Here is a 21,190-nt window from a genome sequence, read left to right on the forward strand (position 1 = left end):
TCTTTTCATTATGTTTTCTTTATTCTGCTCTGTGGTAGTTATTTCCAGTATTTTATCTTCCAGGTCACTTATCCGTTCTTCTGCCTCAGTTATTCTGTTATTAATTCCCTATAGAGAATTTTTAATTTCACTTATTGTTTTGTTCATCATTGTTTGTTTGCTATTTAGTTCTTCTAGGTCCTTGTTAAACATTTCTTGTATTTTCTCCATTCTATTTCCAAGATTTTGGATCATCTTTATTATCATTACTCTGAATTCTTTTTCAGGTTGCCTATTTCCTTTTCATTTGTTTGGTCTGCTGGGTTTTTTACCTTGCTCCTTCATCTGCTGTGTATTTGTCTGTCTTCTCATTTTGCTTAACTTACTGCGTTTGGGGTCTCCTTTTCGCAGGCTGCAGGTTTGTAGTTCCCATTGTTTTTGTTGTCTGCCCCCAGTGGGTAAGGTTGGCTCAGTGGGTTGTGTAGGCTTCCTGGTGGAGGGGACTGGTGCCTGTGTCCTGGTGGATGAGGTTGGATCTTGTCTTTCTGGTGGGCAGGACCGCATCCGGTGGTGTGTTTTGGGGTGTCTGTGAACTTATTATGATTTTAGGCAGCCTCTCTGCTAATGGGTGGGGCTGTGTTCCTGCCTTGCTAGTTGTTTGGCATGGGGTGTCCAGCACTGTAGGTTGCTGGTCGTTGATTGGAGCTGCTTCTTATTGCTGAGATGGAGATCTCTGGGAGAGCTTTTGCCATTTGATATTACATGGAGCCGGGAGGTCTCTTGTGGACCAATGTCCTGAACTCAGCTCTCCCACCTCAGAGACTCAGGCCTGACACCTGGCTGGAGCACAAAGACCCTGTCAGCCACATGGCTCAGAAGAAAAGGGAGAAAAAAAAGAAAGAAAAAAATAAAATAAAATAACGTTATTAAAATAAAAAAATTGTTAAATATAAAAAAGTAATAAAAAAAAGAAAGAAAGAAGAGAGCAACCAAACCAATAAAAAATCCACCAATGATAACAAGTGCTAAAAAGTATACTAAAAAAAAAAAAAACCAAAAAAATAACAGACTGACAGAACCCTAGGACAAATGGTAAAAGCAAAGCTATATAGACAAAATCACACAAAGAATACACATATACCTCACAAAAAGAGAAAAAGGAAAAACATATATATATATTGAAAAAAAAGGAAGAGAGCAACCAAATCAATAAACAAATTTACCAATGATAATAAGCTCTAAATACTAAACTAAGATAAACATAAAACCAGAAACAAATTAGATGCAGAAAGCAAACCCCAAGTCTACAGTTGTTCCCAAAGTCCACCGCCTCAATTTTGGGATGATTCGTTGCCTATTCAGGTATTCCACAGATGCAGGGTACATCAAGTTGATTGTGGAGATTTAATCCGCTGCCCCTGAGGCTGCTGGGAGAGATTTCCCTTTCTCTTCTTTGTTCACACAGCTGTGGGGTTCAGCTTTGGATTTGGCCCCACCTCTGCATGTAGGTCTCCTCAGGGTATCTGTTCTTCAGTCACACAGGATGGGGGTAAGTAGCAGCTGATTAGGGGGCTCTGGCTCATTCAGGCTGGGGGTATGGAGGGGTACAGAATGTGGCATGAACCTGCAGTGACAGAGGCTGGTGTGACGTTGCAACAGCCTGAGGCATGCCGTGTGTTCTCCCGGGGAAGTTGTCCCTGGATCCTGTCATGCCAGGACCCTGGCAGTGGTGGGCTGCACAGGCTCCCGGGAGGGGAGGTGTGGATAGTGACCTGTGCTTGCACATAGGCTTCTTGGTGGCTGTAGCAGCAGCCTTAGCATTTCATGCCCGTCTCTGGTGTCCGCGCTGATAGCCGCGGCACATGCCCATCTCTGGAGCTTGTTTAGGCAGTGCTCTGAATCCCCTCTCCTCGCACAACCCGAAACAATGGTCTCTTGCCTCTTAGGCAGTTCCAGACTTTTTCTGCAGACTCCCTCCCGGCTAGCTGTGGCGCACTAACCCCCTTCAGGCTGTGTTCATGCAGCCAACCCCAGTCCTCTCCCTGGGATCTGACCTCCGAAGCCAGAGCCTCAGCTCCCAGCTCCCAGCCCCCGCCCGCTCCGGCAGGTGAGCAGACAAGCCTCTCAGGCTGATGAGTGCTGGTCGGCACTGATCCTCTGTGTGGGAATCTCTCTGCTTTACCCTCTGCACCCCTGTTGCTGTGCTCTCCTCCGTGGCTCTGAAGCTTCCCCCCTGCCCACCCCCCGTCTCCACCAGTGAAGGGGCTTCCTAATGTGTGGAGACTTTTCCTCCTTCACAGCTCCCTCCCAGAGGTGCAGGTCCCATCCCTATTCTTTTGTCTCTGTTTTTCCATTTTTCTTTTGCCCTACCCAGGTATGCGGGGAGTTTCTTGCCTTTTGGGAAGTCTGAGGTCTTCTGCCAGCGTTCAGTAGGTGTTCTGTAGGAGTTGTTCCATATGTAGATGTATTTTTGATGTGTTTGTGGGGAGGAAGGTGATCTCCATGTCTTACTCCTCCGCCATCTTGACGGTCCCCCCGACATATATTTTTATGATTAAAAAAACATACTATCAAATGAGAGTCTTCCTTAAGGATAAAAATCTGTATAACCCAGATGCACTGAATGCTGAGGCCAAGAAATGAAAAACCCATAGTCTCAACATACCATTTTTCCTGACCTCTTACTTTGGAGGGTGTTATGGATTGAACTGTGTCCCCCCAAAACTCATATGTTGAAGTTTTAACCCCCAGTACCTCAGAATGTAACTTTATTTAGAAATAGGGTCAATGGAGATGTAATTAGTTAAGATGAGTCAGATTGGAGTAGAGTGGTAATAAAGAGAGGAAATTTGGACACAGAGACCAACATGCATACTGGGAGACATGCACACATGTCATGTGAAGATTAGAGTTATGCTTCCACAAGCCAAGGAGCTACCAGAAACCAGGAGAGAGGCCTGGAACAGATCCTTCCCAAGCACCTTCAGAGAAGCATGGTCCTGCTGACACCTTGATTTTGCACTTCTAGCTTCTAGAATTGTGAGACAATAAATCTCTGTTGTCTAATCCACTCATTTTGTGGCATTTTGTCATGGCAGGCCTAGGAAACTAATACAGAAGGCAACACTGTAGGTACTGGGATTGCAAGAAATTACATATTCTTTTGATATTTTTCCTCCAATATTTCACAGGTCTCTCTGTTATATGCTAGAAAAATCAAGGTGAAAAGCAGCTTTTGAGTTGGATATTATATTGCTCTCTCTGGTGAGCCCTTCCTATGTGACTTAGTTCTATCATCACTGAGAGTTGTAGAGGGTACTGGAATCAAGATCTGAGAATTATACTTTGCAGCTTTTTCTGAGAACAGCGGAAATTTCTCAGTGTACCCCATTCTCATGGATTTTCCTGCAGTTAGAGACACAAGGCTCCTCTGTATTTTGCTGGGGGTAGCTCAGTTTTGGAAGGGTGAGCTCCAGTTTCATAGGTAAGGAGGATGAAACTGATCTGACAGGATCTGAACTTGTTTCATTTCCTGCCTAAAATGTACCAAGTACAATTTTATTTGCTTGATTACTCAAAGCGATAGTTGAATTTAGAAAATGATTGCTTTGGTGTGATATAAAGAAAGTTAACGCATTTGAAAAGGGAAGTGTTGGGTGTACTGTTTTCACCTGATATCTTACAGTAATGGTAACAAGTGTTAGAGCTTACATGGTGTCAGCACTTACATAGATTGCTTCATTTAATCTTCCCAAGTAACCTATGAGATATAGATCTTACTACTATTAGGAGGAAATAGACTTAGTTATGCAACTTGCTCAAGGACACAGAGTTGTTAAGTGGCAGAGCTGGGGTTGGAATTCACGAAGTTTAACTCCAGAGACTGTAGACTACACTCCCACATAAAGTGCCTCTCTCTTGTGTTAGTTACTGTTATTGTTGTAATTTTTAGCATTTCTTAAAAATCACAATTTCCTTCACCTGTGATTTTCTTCACTTACTTAAAAGTATAATAAAACTATGCCAGGAAGCAGCAGGCTGAGGAAATGATGGGGAAATGAAATGAACTTTAACAAGACAGTATGTAATTACCCTCTCCTTCCATTAAATTCTCTCCTGCAATCCAACATAACCTTTGTTGTTTGATTCTGGACATCATTCTTTCATTCTTATTTGAACAACATGCCTTTGAGTGTGAATGTTGACTGAATGAAACCAGTGCAGAAAGGCTGCCGCTGATCCAGAAGGCGAAAAGTAGCTTTTGAGTCAAATCTTCCGTTGTGGCCTCAGGGTGGGCTGTACCTAAGTGACTTAGTTTTCGTATTAGTGAGAATTTAAGTGCAGAGGATGCTGGAGAAGGTGTGATTGATACACTGGCATCCTGCATTCACTCACTGGATGACAACTTATTAGTCCCTATACAGATAGTTTACTGTTTGATTATATTTAATTCCAGAACAATGTTCAAATAAATTGTTGTAAGAAGGAGCAAGTAATCCATTTATATGACAAAAAAAAAAATTGTCTCGATAATATCCCAAGTCTCTAGGACATTTTAATTGTCATTTCAATCCACTTGAAGGGGTTGCCTATATTTTTATTTTATTGGACTTTTGTCATACAAAATATTTCCAGCCAGAACTTGAAAAACCTTACTCTGAAAGAGATGCTTTTGTTTTAAAGAATTCCTATATGATGTGACTTGAGATGCGAAGATGTAAATATGAAAATTGGCATTGAAAAATGATTCATTGCTAATAGTGGTACTCTAATGTTTATCAAAATCGGTTGGATAATATCCATTGGAATTTCTTATATTATAAAGAAAAGCAATTTATTTTATATTGAACAGTATATATTCTAAAATTTCATTTATTTGCAAAGATTATTCTCCACTTAAAATGCATTGTGTAAAGAAAATGTGCATTTTTCTATCATGAAAATTAACTCCACTTGAGGATAAGTTAAAAGTGAAAGAATTACCGGCTGTGTTGGACGTTACTGGCCTTGCTATTGCCTCCGATTTGGTTTCACAGAGAAAGTCATCGATGGAGGGACTCAGGAGGGGTCTGCTTTCTTGCTGTTCATTCACCAGCTGGGAACAAATGAACACAGGTGTCAAAGGACTTTGTCCAACTGCAGAATCAGCTGAATTAAAGTGCAGCCTTGCAACAAAATGAGAATAGCAAGCCTACCAAAAAATAAATCAATCAATAAGTAATGGGGTAGAGGCAAGAAAGAAAAAAAAAATCAGGGGATGGGGAATGAGCCTTTTAGCACTGTCATATTTTTGATGCAGCCAAGTTCAGTTTTTAAACCTCAAGCTTTTTTTCTCCTCCTAGAACAGTTTTGGAATTATTCTCTAATTTCAGTATGTAGAATATGACACCTATTGAATCACAGTTCCTAAGGGCCAATCTCACTCTTCACCTGGACAAAAAGCTCTCACTGAGACCTGGAACCATGGCTTCAGACCTTGAGGTGACACATTCTGTTTAGGACTGGCCAGTCAGTGCTATGTGGTAAGAGCATGCCACACACACAGAGATCCGTGTGCGTGGATAAACGCTCTTTCTCTCTCTCTCTTAAAAAGCTCAAGTCACCTAAAGGCACACGCCCTTCCTTACATTTCCTTGGAATGCTTTTGTAGTGCATAACAAGTATTTTGAGAGAGTAGGAAATATTGTTATGTTAACTGTACAGGTATCCAGTATATATGTTTGTGAAAATCTGTATGTAAAAGAGATTTCTGTCAATTCAGTCATATTTCCCCATTGGCTTGTTCTCTAATTTCAGAAATCTTTCAGTTTGATTTTTAGTAGTTCTCATTATCAGTGGCAGCCAACTATTTACTTTCAGTTATTCTGCACCTCTTTGAATCCAAACATCCTTAAGTTCTGTTTCTAAGGGTAAGGGGAAAATTACACTTAAGATAACACAAGTGGTTAGTCCCTAAAAGAACTGTCTTAGTTTTTTGGGAGTTTTTATATTGGCCTTTCTTAAAATGGGCATAGTCATCTAGTTTTCTACTTGCTACAGGAAAAAGATGTGCCAAAAAATCTCTAGATTTTAAAATGCTTATTTGCAAGGCTGTATTTTAAGAGACACATAAAATAACAAATGAAGTGTTTTGAAGTCTTACCAAATCAAAATATTTTCTATGACTCACTTTCACTTCACTATTTCTCTGGCAATGTTAGTGGTATTATAGCTTAGAGCTTATGGACCATGACAAGAGACCTAAATAATGGTAAATATGGGAAGAAAAAATGCAATTCTATTATTGGTGAAGGAGGAATATGGAAGCATTAGTGATTATTAGGGGACTGAAAACCAAGAGGCACCTTTGGTACTTTTACACATTCATGCTATTATCTTAACATGGATAAATCTCAGATCTTCACTAAAATCTAAGATTTTGATAGAGTTGGCAATTTAATTTCACTCATATTAATTTCTACATGTTATCGAGGGTTCTAAGCATTAAGAATGCTCATTTTCTTTTAATGTTCAAGTTATAGAGAGAGAAAAATTTTCAACTATAAGTTTTAGTGTTACTATGTATAAAGAGTCACAGATTTCTCTAAATTATCTGAGGTCTGTTTTGGTTGTAACCTTTTTTTGGGGATGCTCCTTTAATCCACGAACAAAACTCGAGTTTCTTTGCATTTTGTTATCTGAATTTGAACATTCTTGGATATCACCCATCCTATTTATATTGAAATATTTTTTAATGTTGAGGGACTATTAGCCTTTCATGTTTTGGGGATAAAATATATTAGAATTTTTGTAAATGCCATGGTTTATGCCAGCTCTTCTGAAAATGTGATTAGTTTTCTGGGATCTGTTTTTCATTTATAGGTAGTTCAGGTAAAAATTGTGTTTATGCAATTTCTTAAAGACTCATACATTAATGTGTATTTCTTGGGAGAACTTGCCCTTTTAGCCATGTGCTTAGCATATTGAACCCATCTAGTATGATATCACCATGGTGATGTGCTCTTGATGTAGCAACAATGTCTACCTCCAGGCTGTGCCATTCTCACGGCTGTCAAGGGAGAGCTGGATTCTGCTGCTCTATAAACATCATGGAAGATGAAGGTCACCATCAAATATGGCACCACACTATACTAATAGAGTTTATTGTAACAGGCTTACATTTATTACGTTGTGCATTCTGACTACTAGGTCTTATTGACCTAGGCTAAAGTGAAAAAAGGTGCAAAAGCTCAATACAACCAATACAACTTCAACTTTAAAATACGTATGACATATGTGTGATGTCATAACTCTCTTTGTTAGCCATTATTTCTCTGAAGAAGTCTGATGTTATTGATAGATAACTAAGAAAATTTATTCTCTTAGTCCTGGTCTTGAGAAATATCCATTATTATGTAAAAGGTACATATGATTTATATTCCACAAAAGCCCCCTTATACTTTTTCTTTACTTTGGATACAATTAAATTCCTTTGTAAATAAAAGGACTAATAATTTATTTCCAAATCATAGCTCTGTGAGTAGGTGTGTAGAATAGACCTAGATTACCTATGGTTTTAGAAGACCAGGGTATTAGATTTCTGTAGATACTTTTAATTGCAAACACTGAAAAATTACAGTCTAAATTTGATAAAAGAATTATAGAAAGTAAGACCTTTCCACATAAATATCTAAATGGAAAAACAAAGGAAAGGCACAATTAATTGAAAGGCCTATCCTTTTAGGCAAGTCTTCTTTATCAGAGGTAATAGGATTTTTTTTTTTTTTTGAGTTTCTCTCCTCATTCAAACTAAAGACTTATTTTCTAGAGAAATTACTTCTAGCACTCAGATTTTCTCAGCACAGGAAGAAAAGAATACCAAAGAGGAGGTTATTCAGAGAGACCCTAGAGAGCCCAAGACTAAGGTGTGGCTTCTCCTCATAAGGTCTTTTCCACACCTACTGTCTTATTTGTGACCACACTTCACCCCTGGACTGGAGTTGTTCCCATAACATGTCTGTCCCATTCCCGTAACTGAGCTGTTCCTGTGACTTTCTTCCATAGATACAAATCAAAGAGGAGACTTCACATTACTTTCTGAGTCTGTGCTTTTCGAGCTACAGCACCGTTTAGCTGTCGGGAAATGCTGAGATTGGAGTGGGGATAGTGGCAGGGCTCAAGGGTGAAGAGGATGAAAGGCCAGATTTCAGATAGCATGGAAAGGTAATTTGGGAACTGAAGGTTTTTGGGTTTTGATTGAGATATGGAAGATGAAATAGGAGATATCATGAAAAAAAATCTTTTGTTATTAACTCTGAGGTAAGAGGCTATGTCTTACTCATATTTATATCCTTCACAACTTCGAATAGAATGTCTTCATATAAGAGGGGCTCAATAAATGGCTACCAAATGGGACAGTGACTTTGCAGAAACTGAAGATATAAAAATATCTATCTCAAACAGTCCAATTTTGAACTGTATCTTCAGTCAGATGAATTTAAGAATCATTATTTTAGCCCTACTAAGTCCCATTTTATTTTTACTTGTATAGATAAGAATGGCTTTTCACATGCCTCCCTCTTGATTTTCAAACAAATTTATGGTTTTCCTATGGTGACTTGAGAATAAGCAAACCTTTTAGGTCATAAAGTAATATTGCAAACTGAACTGAATCCTCCAAATAGTTCCCCTAAGCTTTACTCCCAAATTGTATGCCATTTATTCTGTCTTTATTCATTGGTAGGATAGAGCTTATTGACTTCCCCTTAGAATTACTTCCTTCAGTTTGAAAATACTTTATGAACTTACCTCATTTCATCCTTCTGGCACAGAGTACATTGATGTTATAAAAATAATAAAAGGTGAGTCAAAAGGTTTCCAATTTTTTTTTTTTTTTTGAATAACTGAGTGGGAGTGATTGCAATTTTGGTCCAATCAGATGATCTTAACTGAGTTAAAATGACCCACTTCATTAGTTGCTAAGGCCTTTATTTCAACTTTACATTTAAAATTTTCCTTTATTATCCTTCTTTGTCCTCTTCTCAATATTTAGATTAGTTCAAAGACCTTTCTAATGGTGACAGATTCTTATTTCTCTTTCAGGACCCCGTTCTATTGATACATTGTCTGGGAACGTTCTTCAGCTCTAGGCAGCAAGTGCCTTCTTACAACATCTCAGCGTTCCCATGCTTTACCCAATTTTATAACCTTAGTTTCACCTGTTTCCTCCCACTAGACTATGATCTCTTTGAAGGTAGAGACCTTATCCAATTAATTTTTGTATCTCATAGTGGCAGTTTAATAAATGTTGACTGATTTTATACAGTCCAAATGAATGGTGAATTGTATAAAAGAATGATTGCATGGGCATCCTCAATTTCATATGGGGTTTGATCAACTCATAGAGATGCCAGTGGTCCTCAGAAATGTTTACTAAATTCCTGGCAAATTTTAAACCACAAATCTAAGTCCACTTTCCCCCACTGTCACATCACTGAAATGCTTGGAAATCTAGAGGTATCTAAAGGAACATTTCCAAATGCAAGGCTTCTACCAAGAAGTCAAAAATGCCAAGAATGAATGCCTAATGAGAAAAATTGAAATAAAGGCATGGACCTGCCTCATTCCATCTTTGGAAGCAGGACATGGACCAATGCAAGTGGGAAGCCAGTGGTACTTCAAGAAATAACACCACTACCTCACTCAGAGATTTTAAATCAGAGATTCAAATTTGGAGATTCTGAGAGAAAGCCCTTACACAGTCAATGGACATGGAAACAAAAGGGAGTAGCAGAAGTAAGAAGACAGGTGAGAACTCGCATGTAGGAGCTTCTTGTCACTCAGAATTCAAGACTATTGATCCTTTACACCTTCCTTGTAATCACAGGTTGTAAATGAAATATTCAGTCAAATGCCTTCAATTTACTTATGACTTAGTCAGACCGGTCAGTTGATGTGGCTAAAAGTAGCCACCACAGGACAAAATTGGTTATTTTATATCAGTACTGTGTTTAGTGTTGAGCAGAATGCAGACAATATCATCCACCTTTAATGAATTATTGTCTGTTTTAAAACTTTGTCTAAAAATACATTTGCCTTAGTTCAACTTGAATTTCCTTAATTTAAATGTTAAAAAATTAAATTATTATATGATCTAAGCTGAATATTTAACCAAGATGAAAGGAGAGTATTTTGTTTTTAAATATTGCCTGCTACTTAAGCTCCAGTGCATTAAAGATAGCTTGTTTTGTGACTTAAGTCTAAGTTTATTTATCTTTAAACAATATATTGCTTAGGTGTTTCATTAAAAAATATAAAGCTAAAGTTTGTGATAGCTTATATCACTAAGAATTAACTCCAAACCAAAATACATTTTAGGTGAGAAAACAAGGTCTGTATAGGATAATAACTCATTATTCTATAATTTTACACTTCAGATTGATGATCTCAATCTATTGTTTTAGTTTAAAGTAAAATATTCTGTTTTTATTTTTAAACACTTTAGTACTTAAAGAATAATTTTAAAAGTTAAAACACTGAAGCTAATAAGCTAAAAAACAGTTGACAAATATCTCATATTTGTAATGTTGATTAAAAAGTTTGTAAAAATATACCAGTCTTTTTATCTCATCTAAATAATAGAAAAATTAAGGTTGTTTTTATATAAATAAAAACACAAATATGCTTTCAATAGACATATCTTTATGCATTTTGAAAATTCCTTTATTATTTGCACTCTCTTGATTAAAAGTACAATATATGTCATTTGTTAAGTAGGTTTTCATTCATAATTTTATAATTAAACTATCTGTTTATGGCTTTATTAGTCCTATACAAGTTTAGAAACGTGTGCAAAGCCCATCAAAATAGTCACCATATTAAAACTAACTTGACTGACTCAATCCATTGAAAAGAGGAAACAACTGAAACATTACTATGCACCCCTTAGTATTCAGCCTTTGAAGGCTTTGTCATGGTAATTCTGCCACCCGACTGAATTAATTTCTTATGAGCTAATAGTACTAATAGTACTGCCCCATCCCCCAGTTCTTTATATGGATCTCAGTGGATCTTCCTGTAAAGGATAACCATGTGATAATTTTCAACTCTTTGACTTGATCTAAATGTCAACCAACTGACAACAAATATTTTCCTGACAGGATAGTTAGACATAAAAATGTGAATCTATTCATGGAGAAATGAACAAATATTATTGTTTACAGCTTGGATAGTACTAACATCAAGGCAGGAAGGAGAATATAATTAAAGCAACTGTTTCAGGTAACAGAAAACCCAAACAAGACTGTATTTAGCAGCCTTGTGAATGTTTTTCCAATCAAGGACATTACTTTTTTATCTTTATCAGACACAAAATTAAATCAGTATCAAACTATAAGGGGTGGGGAGAGATAGAAAAACAAAGCCTGAGTTAAGAAAAAATTCCCTTGACAAGAAGAGGTCTGGAACACATAGTTTTAAGACACTGTGCTCTACAGCAAAAAATGAATGGGCTATTCCCTACTTACAAAAGTACCAGGGGAGGTGGTTAAAATGAAAATTTCTGAAGGTTCCTTATGAGAGAAAAATATTCCCTAAAGCCATTTCATTCTCATAAAGAAGAATAAAAAATTTTCTATGATATACTCAGTCTTCTGGCATATAGTTTTCCCTTCTAGCCTCAAACTGGATTTATTTATACCATTACAGTCTAGAGTAGTACTGTTCAATGGAAATATAACGAGAGCCTGGTAATTTTAAATTTTCTAGTAGCCACTTTAAAAATAGTGAAAAGAAACAGGTGAAAATAATTTTAATAACACATTTTATTTAGCCCAATATATCCAAAATACTATCATTTCAACATGTAATCAATATAAAAATTATTAATGTGATAGTTTACATTATTTTTCTTTGGACTAAATCTTCAAAACTTGGTGTGTATTTTATACTTACAGCATATCTCAATTCGGGGTATCCACAAAGCACTCAATAGCCACGTGTGGCTAGCGGCTACTGTATTGAACAGCACAGGTCTAGAGAAACTCTATTTCCTCCAAGACTTGATGGTTCACATATTTTTTCCCTTCAAAACTCTCATCAATGCACATTTGTTTCCATACTGTTTGACTTAAAGTGTTAGTCTAGGACAGCATGAACTTGAACTACTATGAAGAGCTTGACACATTGTTTAGCAAAGAATCAATAATTAAATGAAACAAAAAGAGCAATTCTCAGGGGTCCCACAATTTCTGAGTTCAGGTCACCTGGCCAACTCTTCCGTTTTGTTCAATTTGTTCAATGTACTATAAATGACTTGACTGGAGTATGCTTGGCTAAATCTCTCTAAAAGTGATCCTAATAATCACATAATACAAAAATGCTTCAATATAAACTATTCTACACTCACCAATCTGTGGAATGAACAGTTACTAAACAAATTAGGGACTCAGTGTTTCAAGGACTTATTCTGTATTTTATCAATTATGATTGTCCTGAAGACATTATTGGGAGAGCAGCAATCAGCTTCAGACATTTCTGGGATCTGTGAATGAGCAGCTGGCATCGACACACCAGTGATGAAGATGAGTCAATGTGTCCTGCAGTATGTAGCACTATGTCATAGGGGCTTTACAGGAGACATGGGACAGACATGTTTCAAGACACTAATACATTCACACAAGATAACGAGTAAGAATGTGGTATGGTACACAGATTGGATGCTGTGGTTGCCATGAGAAGTACTCACTTTTTCAGATCATTCTGCTGCTTTTTGGCTTGTGCATGCCACTGGTGCATAGCAGGGAAGAAGCCACTTGTGTATAGTGGAAAAAGTATATCAACTAATAAAACCACATTTGACTGAGAAATAATTGTATCACAGCTGTCACAGGATTAATTCTATAAGATTATCAACACAATAGGTGCATTGCATTTTATGAATCAGAACTCTCCGTTTGCTGATTCATAAACTAGTCACTATGCAACAAGAATATGATGCATCAAAGAAAGCATTATATCATCTTCATGCAGTAAAATTGTAACTATTACCTCAAAAACAGTTAATGCAACATTAGACAGGGATTAAAGAAGGAACTTGGTACACACAAATGTTCTGAATATGAGAAAACGGTAATCATTAGTTTCTTTTCTAATTAAAAAAATCAAAATTCTTATTTTGCATTAAATTTAAATTAAACTTTAGGTTATAGTGGTAATTTTGGACATTTGAAAATGATTACTGGAAAGCACATAGCAATGCATGGTTTTGAAGAAAAAGAATTTTGGGCACTAGAGCCTGTCCTAAATCGTGATGTCCTGAAATGATATGCTGCAGCACAACTATGCCAATTGCAAATTTGGATAGTTCTTACCTACTGATGAATATGGCTCTACCATTAGCTGAGAACTCCAAGTGGTTCTCACCTCCCATAACATTTGCCTGAGGAACTGTGGACTGTATATTTTGGATATGGATTCTACAAAGGCAGGAGATCAATGTAAAACTGTATATGTTTTACTATGTAAATTAAGTAAAGAATGGAGGCCTTGGTAAATATTAAGCAAATTTCTTTCCAACTATTACTATGTGTCATTGGGAAGAAGCATCTCCTCTTTTGGATTAAACAAAAACGAAAACAAAAACCTCACAACATAAGATTATCCCAAAGTCCTGGGAATCTTTATAACTTTTTTATTATTCAATTTTGATGTTATATGTTATTATAATTTTCATTACTTACAGCATAGTGTTTAGAATGAAATGAAACCACACATGTTGGCAGCAGCTGGGGATGTGATCTGATGATATTCTAAAAATAAGTTGCCATAATTTAGCTTTTGATATAAATGCCTTTCATGAGGAATTTAAATGGACATTTTTCTAAATCTAGACATGTTCATATAATTGGAACTGAATCACTGTATTTACTATTGCATTATGGAAAAAAAAGAAATGTTTAAGATAACAATCTAATCTAAATTATAAGATAAATGCAAGTAAGTAATTTTGCATTTAAGAATTTAAAACTGATAGTTCCACAGAGTGGTGATGAGTATATTATACATACATATGTATGTGGATTTTACAGGGTGTTTCAAAAGTCCCTGAGGACATACAGGATTCATTCTCAGTGTGTCTTTGCATACAAATGCAAATCTTTTTCTATACTTATTATAATAAATACGGAAAATGCCCCTCATGTGCTTTTAATAGAGATGATATTTTTGTTGTCAAGGTCACTAAGTAGAAGAGGGGCCACAAATGCCATTTTCTGCATGGAGACTCAGGGACTTCTGGCTCATTCCTGTAAATTAGTTATCCACATAAATATGTATAGACATACGTAGTATGCATAGTCACAACATAAATATATTTAACATTTAAGAAATTTTAGATATTCTACTGGTAAACTGACATATGTATGCAATATAAGTTGTATTTATTCATAGGAATTTGATTTTTTTTTTTTTTTGGTTGTTGTTCAAATGTACCGTTAGCTTAATTGTTATTTCTTTCCCAAAGTTGTTAACAAGACTCCTTTATAAAGAAGCGACATGTTTTACTTGCACATATATTTTCTTTTTCTTTTTTTAACTAAAGTTTAGTAATGAAAATTAATATCCACGAATAAGTAACTAAATGATGGAATTTTCCTTTTTTTTTTTTAGCAATTTTGGTTTTCATTTTATATTGTATAATTGTTTCATTGAAACTGTGTTTTAAAAAAAATTGGATCGAGTTAATGTTTTTTTTTTTTTTTTCTAGTTAAGAATCACAATATCTGATATATTAACATATGTCAGCTTCCTACAGGAACCCTAAGGGTCTGCCCACCTGTGATGTCATAGTAAGGAGGGGCTTTTCTTCAGCAGACTCCTCCCTCGGTATCTCCTTCATCACCATGGCAACAGCCTTATCTGCCGCCCTAGAGCCTTTCCCCTATAACAGTGAAATCAACAATGACTTGTGTCAGGAGAAATCTTTAACTTATTATTTATCACAAGATATTCTAATGTTTAAAGAGCAATCCAACATAAATGAAGAGGTAGGCTGCTGCAAGTGAATCTTGAGGCTTTTGGCTGAGGAGAAAACACACAAAATCTGAAAAAAGGTTATCTGTGAACTTTTTAGTTAGCTGCTTTTTCACCTTTACAGCTGACATATTACATTTAATTTTAACATAGTATTTTATATGTATAATATATTTTAAGGCAATTTACATGACATGACAATTTTTATAGTATTGATTTAAAAACACTATAGATTGCCTGTTATGTTCATTTAAAAATGATTCCTATATAATCCCTAAGTGTTTTGAATGACAGTGAGGAGTCTGGATTAGGGATTAGGATCAGGGTCTCACTCCCACAGAGGACTTTTGCTCGGTGATCTCTGGAGTCTGTCATTTTTGAGTGGATCGGGCATAAAAAGTAAACGTGTCATAAAACCTCTAAAAATTCTTCGGCAGCCTAACATCACAGGAATTCACCCAGCTTGTTTATTTTGGAGAGGTAGTATGAAAAAAATGTTCAACTCTCAATGTTCTTGAGATCAAAAAATTTTAATGGAATTTTAGAAATGTCTTTTAATTGGAGAATCTCATAAATCCAGGTGTAAATAAAGGAGGATTAATAATAGAGGCAATGATATATTGATATCTCCAATTTTTTGGCCTCATACAAGCATAACTATGGACTGTAAAGGGGTATGCTGGTTTTCTGGGGTTTTAGTTTACCAGATTATTAAGTTTTTGAGAGTAGATAGGGCATAAGGGAAAAAAACAAAAACCAAAATATCACCTTCCCAACCCAATTAGCAACATCTCATACTATGTAAAAATTAAATAATCTTTAAACACTTCAAAAACAAAACCTTCCATTTTCTTTGGTCTTTGGGCAGAGCCTCTCTGGAGAAAACAACCTTATACTAAGTGCACACGTGAATATCTGTGTTGTAAATCTACTTAAAATACAAATGTAGCACACAGAGATATAGGCAAAGAAACAAAAATGGACATATGAGGGTCCGTTGTCTGAAAGGGAATTAAGAGCTACGGTCACTATTAACTCCAGAGGTTAATAAATCTTGATAGTCTCTGTGCAACTAAAGAGGATAGAATTACATTATTATCTTTGGTTTGCACAGGGCTTTAAGTATTTAAAAGGTAGGTTGACTCTAAGAAGCAGAACATTGTCCATTTTTTCAGGCATTGCCTTTCTAAAATGTAATGAGTGGCAGCTTTTATTTATGGGAAGAAAAACTTTCTGTATACTTACTATATTTAAAAGTGTGTGAATCTCTTTACAATGCTGAAAATTTGTTTCTTTGGTTTGTAACTTAAGAACTAGCATTATTGAATGATAATGTGTTATTTCTATGATAGAAAATCAACTATTAGAGATTTTATTCAGCAGATATAACAGTGGTAATTTTCTTTTGTGTTCTGAAAAGTTTATATGGGCACAATCCTTAGATTAACTGAATTCTGGAAGAATAAAGGGCAACAGTGATTCACTGCATACAAATTGGGGTGCATAATGATCCCAGGTTTTTCCTTTAATGAAGCAATGTCATCTTCTTAAAATAGAGATACATACAGTTCTGAATTCTGGGAAAAGATTTATGGCACTCAAACTGACATTTTTTCAAAATATAAAAATTATTTGGATAAAACATTACATACTGTAAGCTCAGTATACCTTTATAAGCTACCCTCATCAACAGACTATATATAGTTTAACAAATATTTTTGCAGCTTATTTTTTTCAAAAGAGCAAAATCATTTGTGAAGAATTCTTTCCATGCTCCAAGAGGTTTAATAATATAGCAATAAACAAAGTGGCATGCTTATATTTAAATTCCTAATATATTTAAAAAAACATATCTAATGTTACAAGGTAAAATTTAAAAAATAATGATTCAGACTCTTTTCTTGGGCTAAGAAAAAAAATATCAATTGATAAGCATCTCAAAAAATTTCAGGTCAATATTTCAGTATACCATTTATTTGAAATGCTACCAATCTATAAACTATGTATAGGTATTTTTCACATGTGCAACTATAATAGCTAGAATTAGCAACGGACATGCCATTTCACTAAAACAAAAACAAAAGAAAACAAAAATTAGTCCTTTCATGCTGAACTCTAGAACAAAGCAGTGGTCAGCTAGAAAGGATGTATAATAAACACATGCGGTGCTTTTTATTTCTTGCAGAAAAACCCACCAAAGCCAGGGTCAGGTCACTTTTTTGAAGACAGTGCCACTTTTTCTTCAAGGTTACACCTACTACCTGAAAAGAGTCATGACACCCAGGTTAGTGCCTGCTAGCAACTTTTTTGCTTTATAGCCTTTTGGCTTTTGAGTTATTACCCCATGAGCCTCACTGTTTCACAAGTGTGGTATAGTCCGAGAACTGAGCAGGAAGGTCGGCCACGTGACATCTCCATGGTGTCTAAAACCACTGCCAAATCACATGAATGCACTCATATATCAAACCAAGATTTCCCCCAGATTGTATTGCCACCTCCACCTGGTACCTTAAAATCAAGCTGTGTCATTTCTGACTTGTCCATTTATCTTGTGGGATAATGCTTCTAGAATTCAGAACCTGTCTGATAATTGAGTTCGCAATTCATGAAACTATACAACTTGGCTTATCAGCAGCTCTGCAGGGCTGACAGTAATACAACTGTGCAGGTTTTTTTTTTTTTTAATTCAGTGTCTTAAAACATTGTAAGAAATATATACACATAATTATCCACAGTTCAAGCTCAATTTTCTAAATAGAACTACACCATAAGGTCAATATTAATCTATTATTTGAAACATCATGAAGACAGCAAAAAGGAAATATACACTGACTACACACTCAAGCAAATAAATGGATTTAGATTACATTAAACCGATATGCTTCTAAATACGTCATTCTAGCCACAAGAGAATAGTGAAACTTTACAAGTTGATTATCACATTATGACACCCTCTAGCAACTATTTCAGCCTATTTCTTTTCAAATAATACTTCAAAATCACCTTTTACCACTTCCTTATTGAATCTCTTGAGATATTTTTGACTGTTTAGAAAACAGTATCAGCATAAAGGGAAACCTCTCTTTTTTTGTGATTTGCTGTAGAAAATTCTTTGATTTTTAAAAAATTTCTTTTATCATTTTCTTTCTTCACAAATGAAATATATAAAATAGTAGCTTTTCTAACAAATAATAATTCTTGAGAATAATCTTTTTAACTAATTTCTATTATAACACCAGGCATAAATGCGTGAAACACAGAGTGTAGCAAGTGACACTAACATTTATTAAGAAAACTCAATTTTGGCCCACTTCTTCTTCTTCTTCTTCTTTTTAAAATATAGAATATAAGAAACAGAGTAGAAAATATTGGAAGTCACAGGATCTTCTCAGGCTGGATACCAGGCTGTGAAGCTATGAGGTATCCTCAGATGAGAAGGTGTGGGCTCTAGGCCTGTCTCACGGGGAAGGCATCTAACCTATTTAGAGAAGTTACTGTGTGCTGAGCACTCTGCTGGGTGTTTTGCATGTTTTTACTTGTTTGATCTCATGAGAGCCCTGTGGCGTAGGCATTACTGTCTTTGCTAGACATTTTTGGGCTTTGAGGCTCAGAGATGGTGTGATTTGCCCAAGGCCTCAAAGCTAAGCCCGGATGGGAACCAGACCCACTTCCCAGCCTGTGTGCTTCCTTCTCTACCACGCTGTTCTCTCTCCATCCAGCTTTGTTAGGGGTGGGAGGGCTCTTCCACTCTGCCCTCATCAACTGCCCTAAACGCAGGGTTTCCAATGGTATCACCCAAGTTTGGGGCAGCAACTACTTCTCAGTATAATTGCACAGTATGGATCTAAGCAGATATTTTGGAGAAATATTTTCTTTAGTCTGCAGTGGTCAGTAAGAAGCAGCCATCCGTAACTTCACTCATGAGCACATTTCTAACAAAATGTTTTCGTTTCTCCTATCTTATTAGAAAATGAACCTAACATTTCACATACACACAATTTTTTCTGTTTTGTACATCTTAATAGGCTTATAAGCTTTAGCATCTCTACAATTATTATTAAATGCTAACTCAATGCCATGAAATGCCATCTTCACTAGGATTTTCCTGAGATCTATCTTGGACACATGAAATAAAATAAGTAATTTCAGAGTAACACAGTCCATTTGTAAGCAATTTTCTAGTTGCATATTCTATTACTGCTACTATGGAGTGTGTAACTTAAAAATTATTTTTAGTATTCTTAATCTGTGGACAATAATACAGAGGCTCTTTATCAAAGATATTAAACAGAAGAAACGGAGATATATTAAATTAGGGGAAGAGTAAAAGACTACAATACTAGACATCTCTGCTAACCCTAAATTAGCTAATATATGAATTTAAATAACAGTCTTCCTTTTGTTCTGATTGTAAAATTAATATATGCTATTGCCAAAAATTGAGAAAAAACAGAAACAAGAAAGTTAAAATAGCAACCCTAACATTTTCATGCATTTTCCCCCCAAATTTTATATTTACAATATTGGAGATTAAACAGGTTTTTTTAGGATGACTGTTCTAAGGATAGACAAACTACAATCAAGTTTACAAATGTGAATGTATTGAATATATTTCTTCATACATACATACATGTAAGCAAGTACCTGCCATTTAGATCATTTTAGCAACACTGTTTGAAATGAAATGATATTCAGTATTGCATATGCTGAAAAATTATATATCTCATAAATTCCAGACCCTGGACTTAACATGCACCTGTGGGAAACTGGCCACAAAAAGGCTAATTTCTGATGGCTATTCTTGTCTCTCATGTGCAGAGCCAGGATAACCTTCTTTTACTTGGGAAGGTAAATGTCATGATAAGTGTCATGCTCTCTTCAAACTTCTCTTTCAACATGGGAAAACGTTAGATCAATGTTCCATGAATGGTGGCGATCTTTGCCTACCATATTATGTCTTCTCCTAGTTGTGTGTTCCTGTAGATTTCTTCCAACATAGAGCAGGGTTCAAACCATGCTGGTTCTATCACAGTAACATTTAACTCATCCCCATCCCCAACAGAATGTTTTGTAAATTTTAAAGGTGGTACAAATAGAACTAAATCTGAGCATACTGGTCAATCCTTGGTTCTAAACATCCTGAAGGAAGCACAGATCTAGATGTAAACAATTGGGAAGCATGGATGGAATGCTCTCTTTTCTTAACTAGCAATTCATATGAGGAATTGAAAAATCATTATGAATTCACCACTGGTTCAGTGATCTGTTTATAGCTGGAAATAATATGATTACTGATTCCTTAATAAGGGTAGTCAAGTTGCAGTAAGGAAATTGATGCCTCTAGTTAAAATAATGACACACGGCATTTAAAAGGAAGACATCTAGTTGATTTGTTGATTCTCCATATCTTTCTCTCTTACTTTTTTTTTTTTTTTCCCTCCAGCATTGTTTTTCCCAGATGACTCTCCAAACCATCACCTTTGCAATGAAGTCTTCTGAGGTGAATGAGGACTGATTCTAATTACATTCTACTATATAACTCCTATGCCCTCGGTTCATGTTATGTGCTATTTGGCACTTTTTGTTGTGTGTGGTGTATGTGTATGTGGTGATGGGAGAGTCGTGGATAACAATCTCTTTAATTCTAAACCTCCACACATGAAAGTCGCTGGGATTCCACGCCCCCCGCATGCACACTCACTGTCCTTGGCCTGAATGATTGGTGTAGGGGCTCGTTATGACTTTTATAGGCCCTCAAACTTTTGCCTTCATGGGCCCCTTCCTCCATAAAAAAAAAAGGTAGAAGAATGTATTTTATGACTAAGCTGTATCAAGAAAAATATAATCCAGACTGAATTTATTATTACACATTCATTATTATAATAGTCATTTTGGGGGTTCTGATTTTAAGAAAGATATAATTAAAACATTTTTATGGGTCCTTAAGAGTATCTTGGGCCCTCTGAACTATGTCCACTGGGCTGGTGCATAAGGTGACCCTGGGTTTGTGTCTTCTCCATAGTCAGTGTGGTGTCCCTGGGGCTGCTCTCTCTCTCACCTCCGGGTAGTCCATTTCGGCAGCAGCTGCTTCCATCACCTCCTCAGCACCTCCACAGCAGCTGTTCCTGCCCTAACAGGCCCCCTTACCACCAATGCTGCTCTTACTATTTTTGTTCGCATTCAGGGTGTCTCCCCTAACAGT

At 36.1% G+C, this 21,190-nt stretch overlaps 1 protein-coding gene across 13 annotated transcripts in view; it reads right to left on the reverse strand.

Moving 5' to 3' along the window:
* Positions 1–21,190, reverse strand: part of PEX5L (peroxisomal biogenesis factor 5 like) — a 246,584-nt gene that overhangs the window by 97,917 nt on the left and 127,477 nt on the right. For 8 of the 13 annotated variants that reach the window (XM_082461408.1, XM_082461403.1, XM_082461398.1 and 5 more), the window contains 2 exons: positions 14,792–14,896; positions 4,963–5,074 (listed from right to left, as the gene is read on the reverse strand). In XM_082461408.1, the coding sequence (XP_082317534.1) occupies positions 4,963–5,074; positions 14,792–14,896 (217 nt within the window). Of the gene's footprint in view, positions 1–4,962; positions 5,075–14,791; positions 14,897–21,046; positions 21,187–21,190 lie in introns of those variants that run through there. The other 5 variants (XM_082461401.1, XM_082461409.1, XM_082461405.1 and 2 more) reach the window with 2 other exon arrangements.

This window comes from Balaenoptera physalus (assembly GCF_965194825.1).
Source record: "Balaenoptera physalus genome assembly, chromosome: 4".
Lineage (NCBI taxonomy): Eukaryota > Metazoa > Chordata > Mammalia > Artiodactyla > Balaenopteridae > Balaenoptera > Balaenoptera physalus.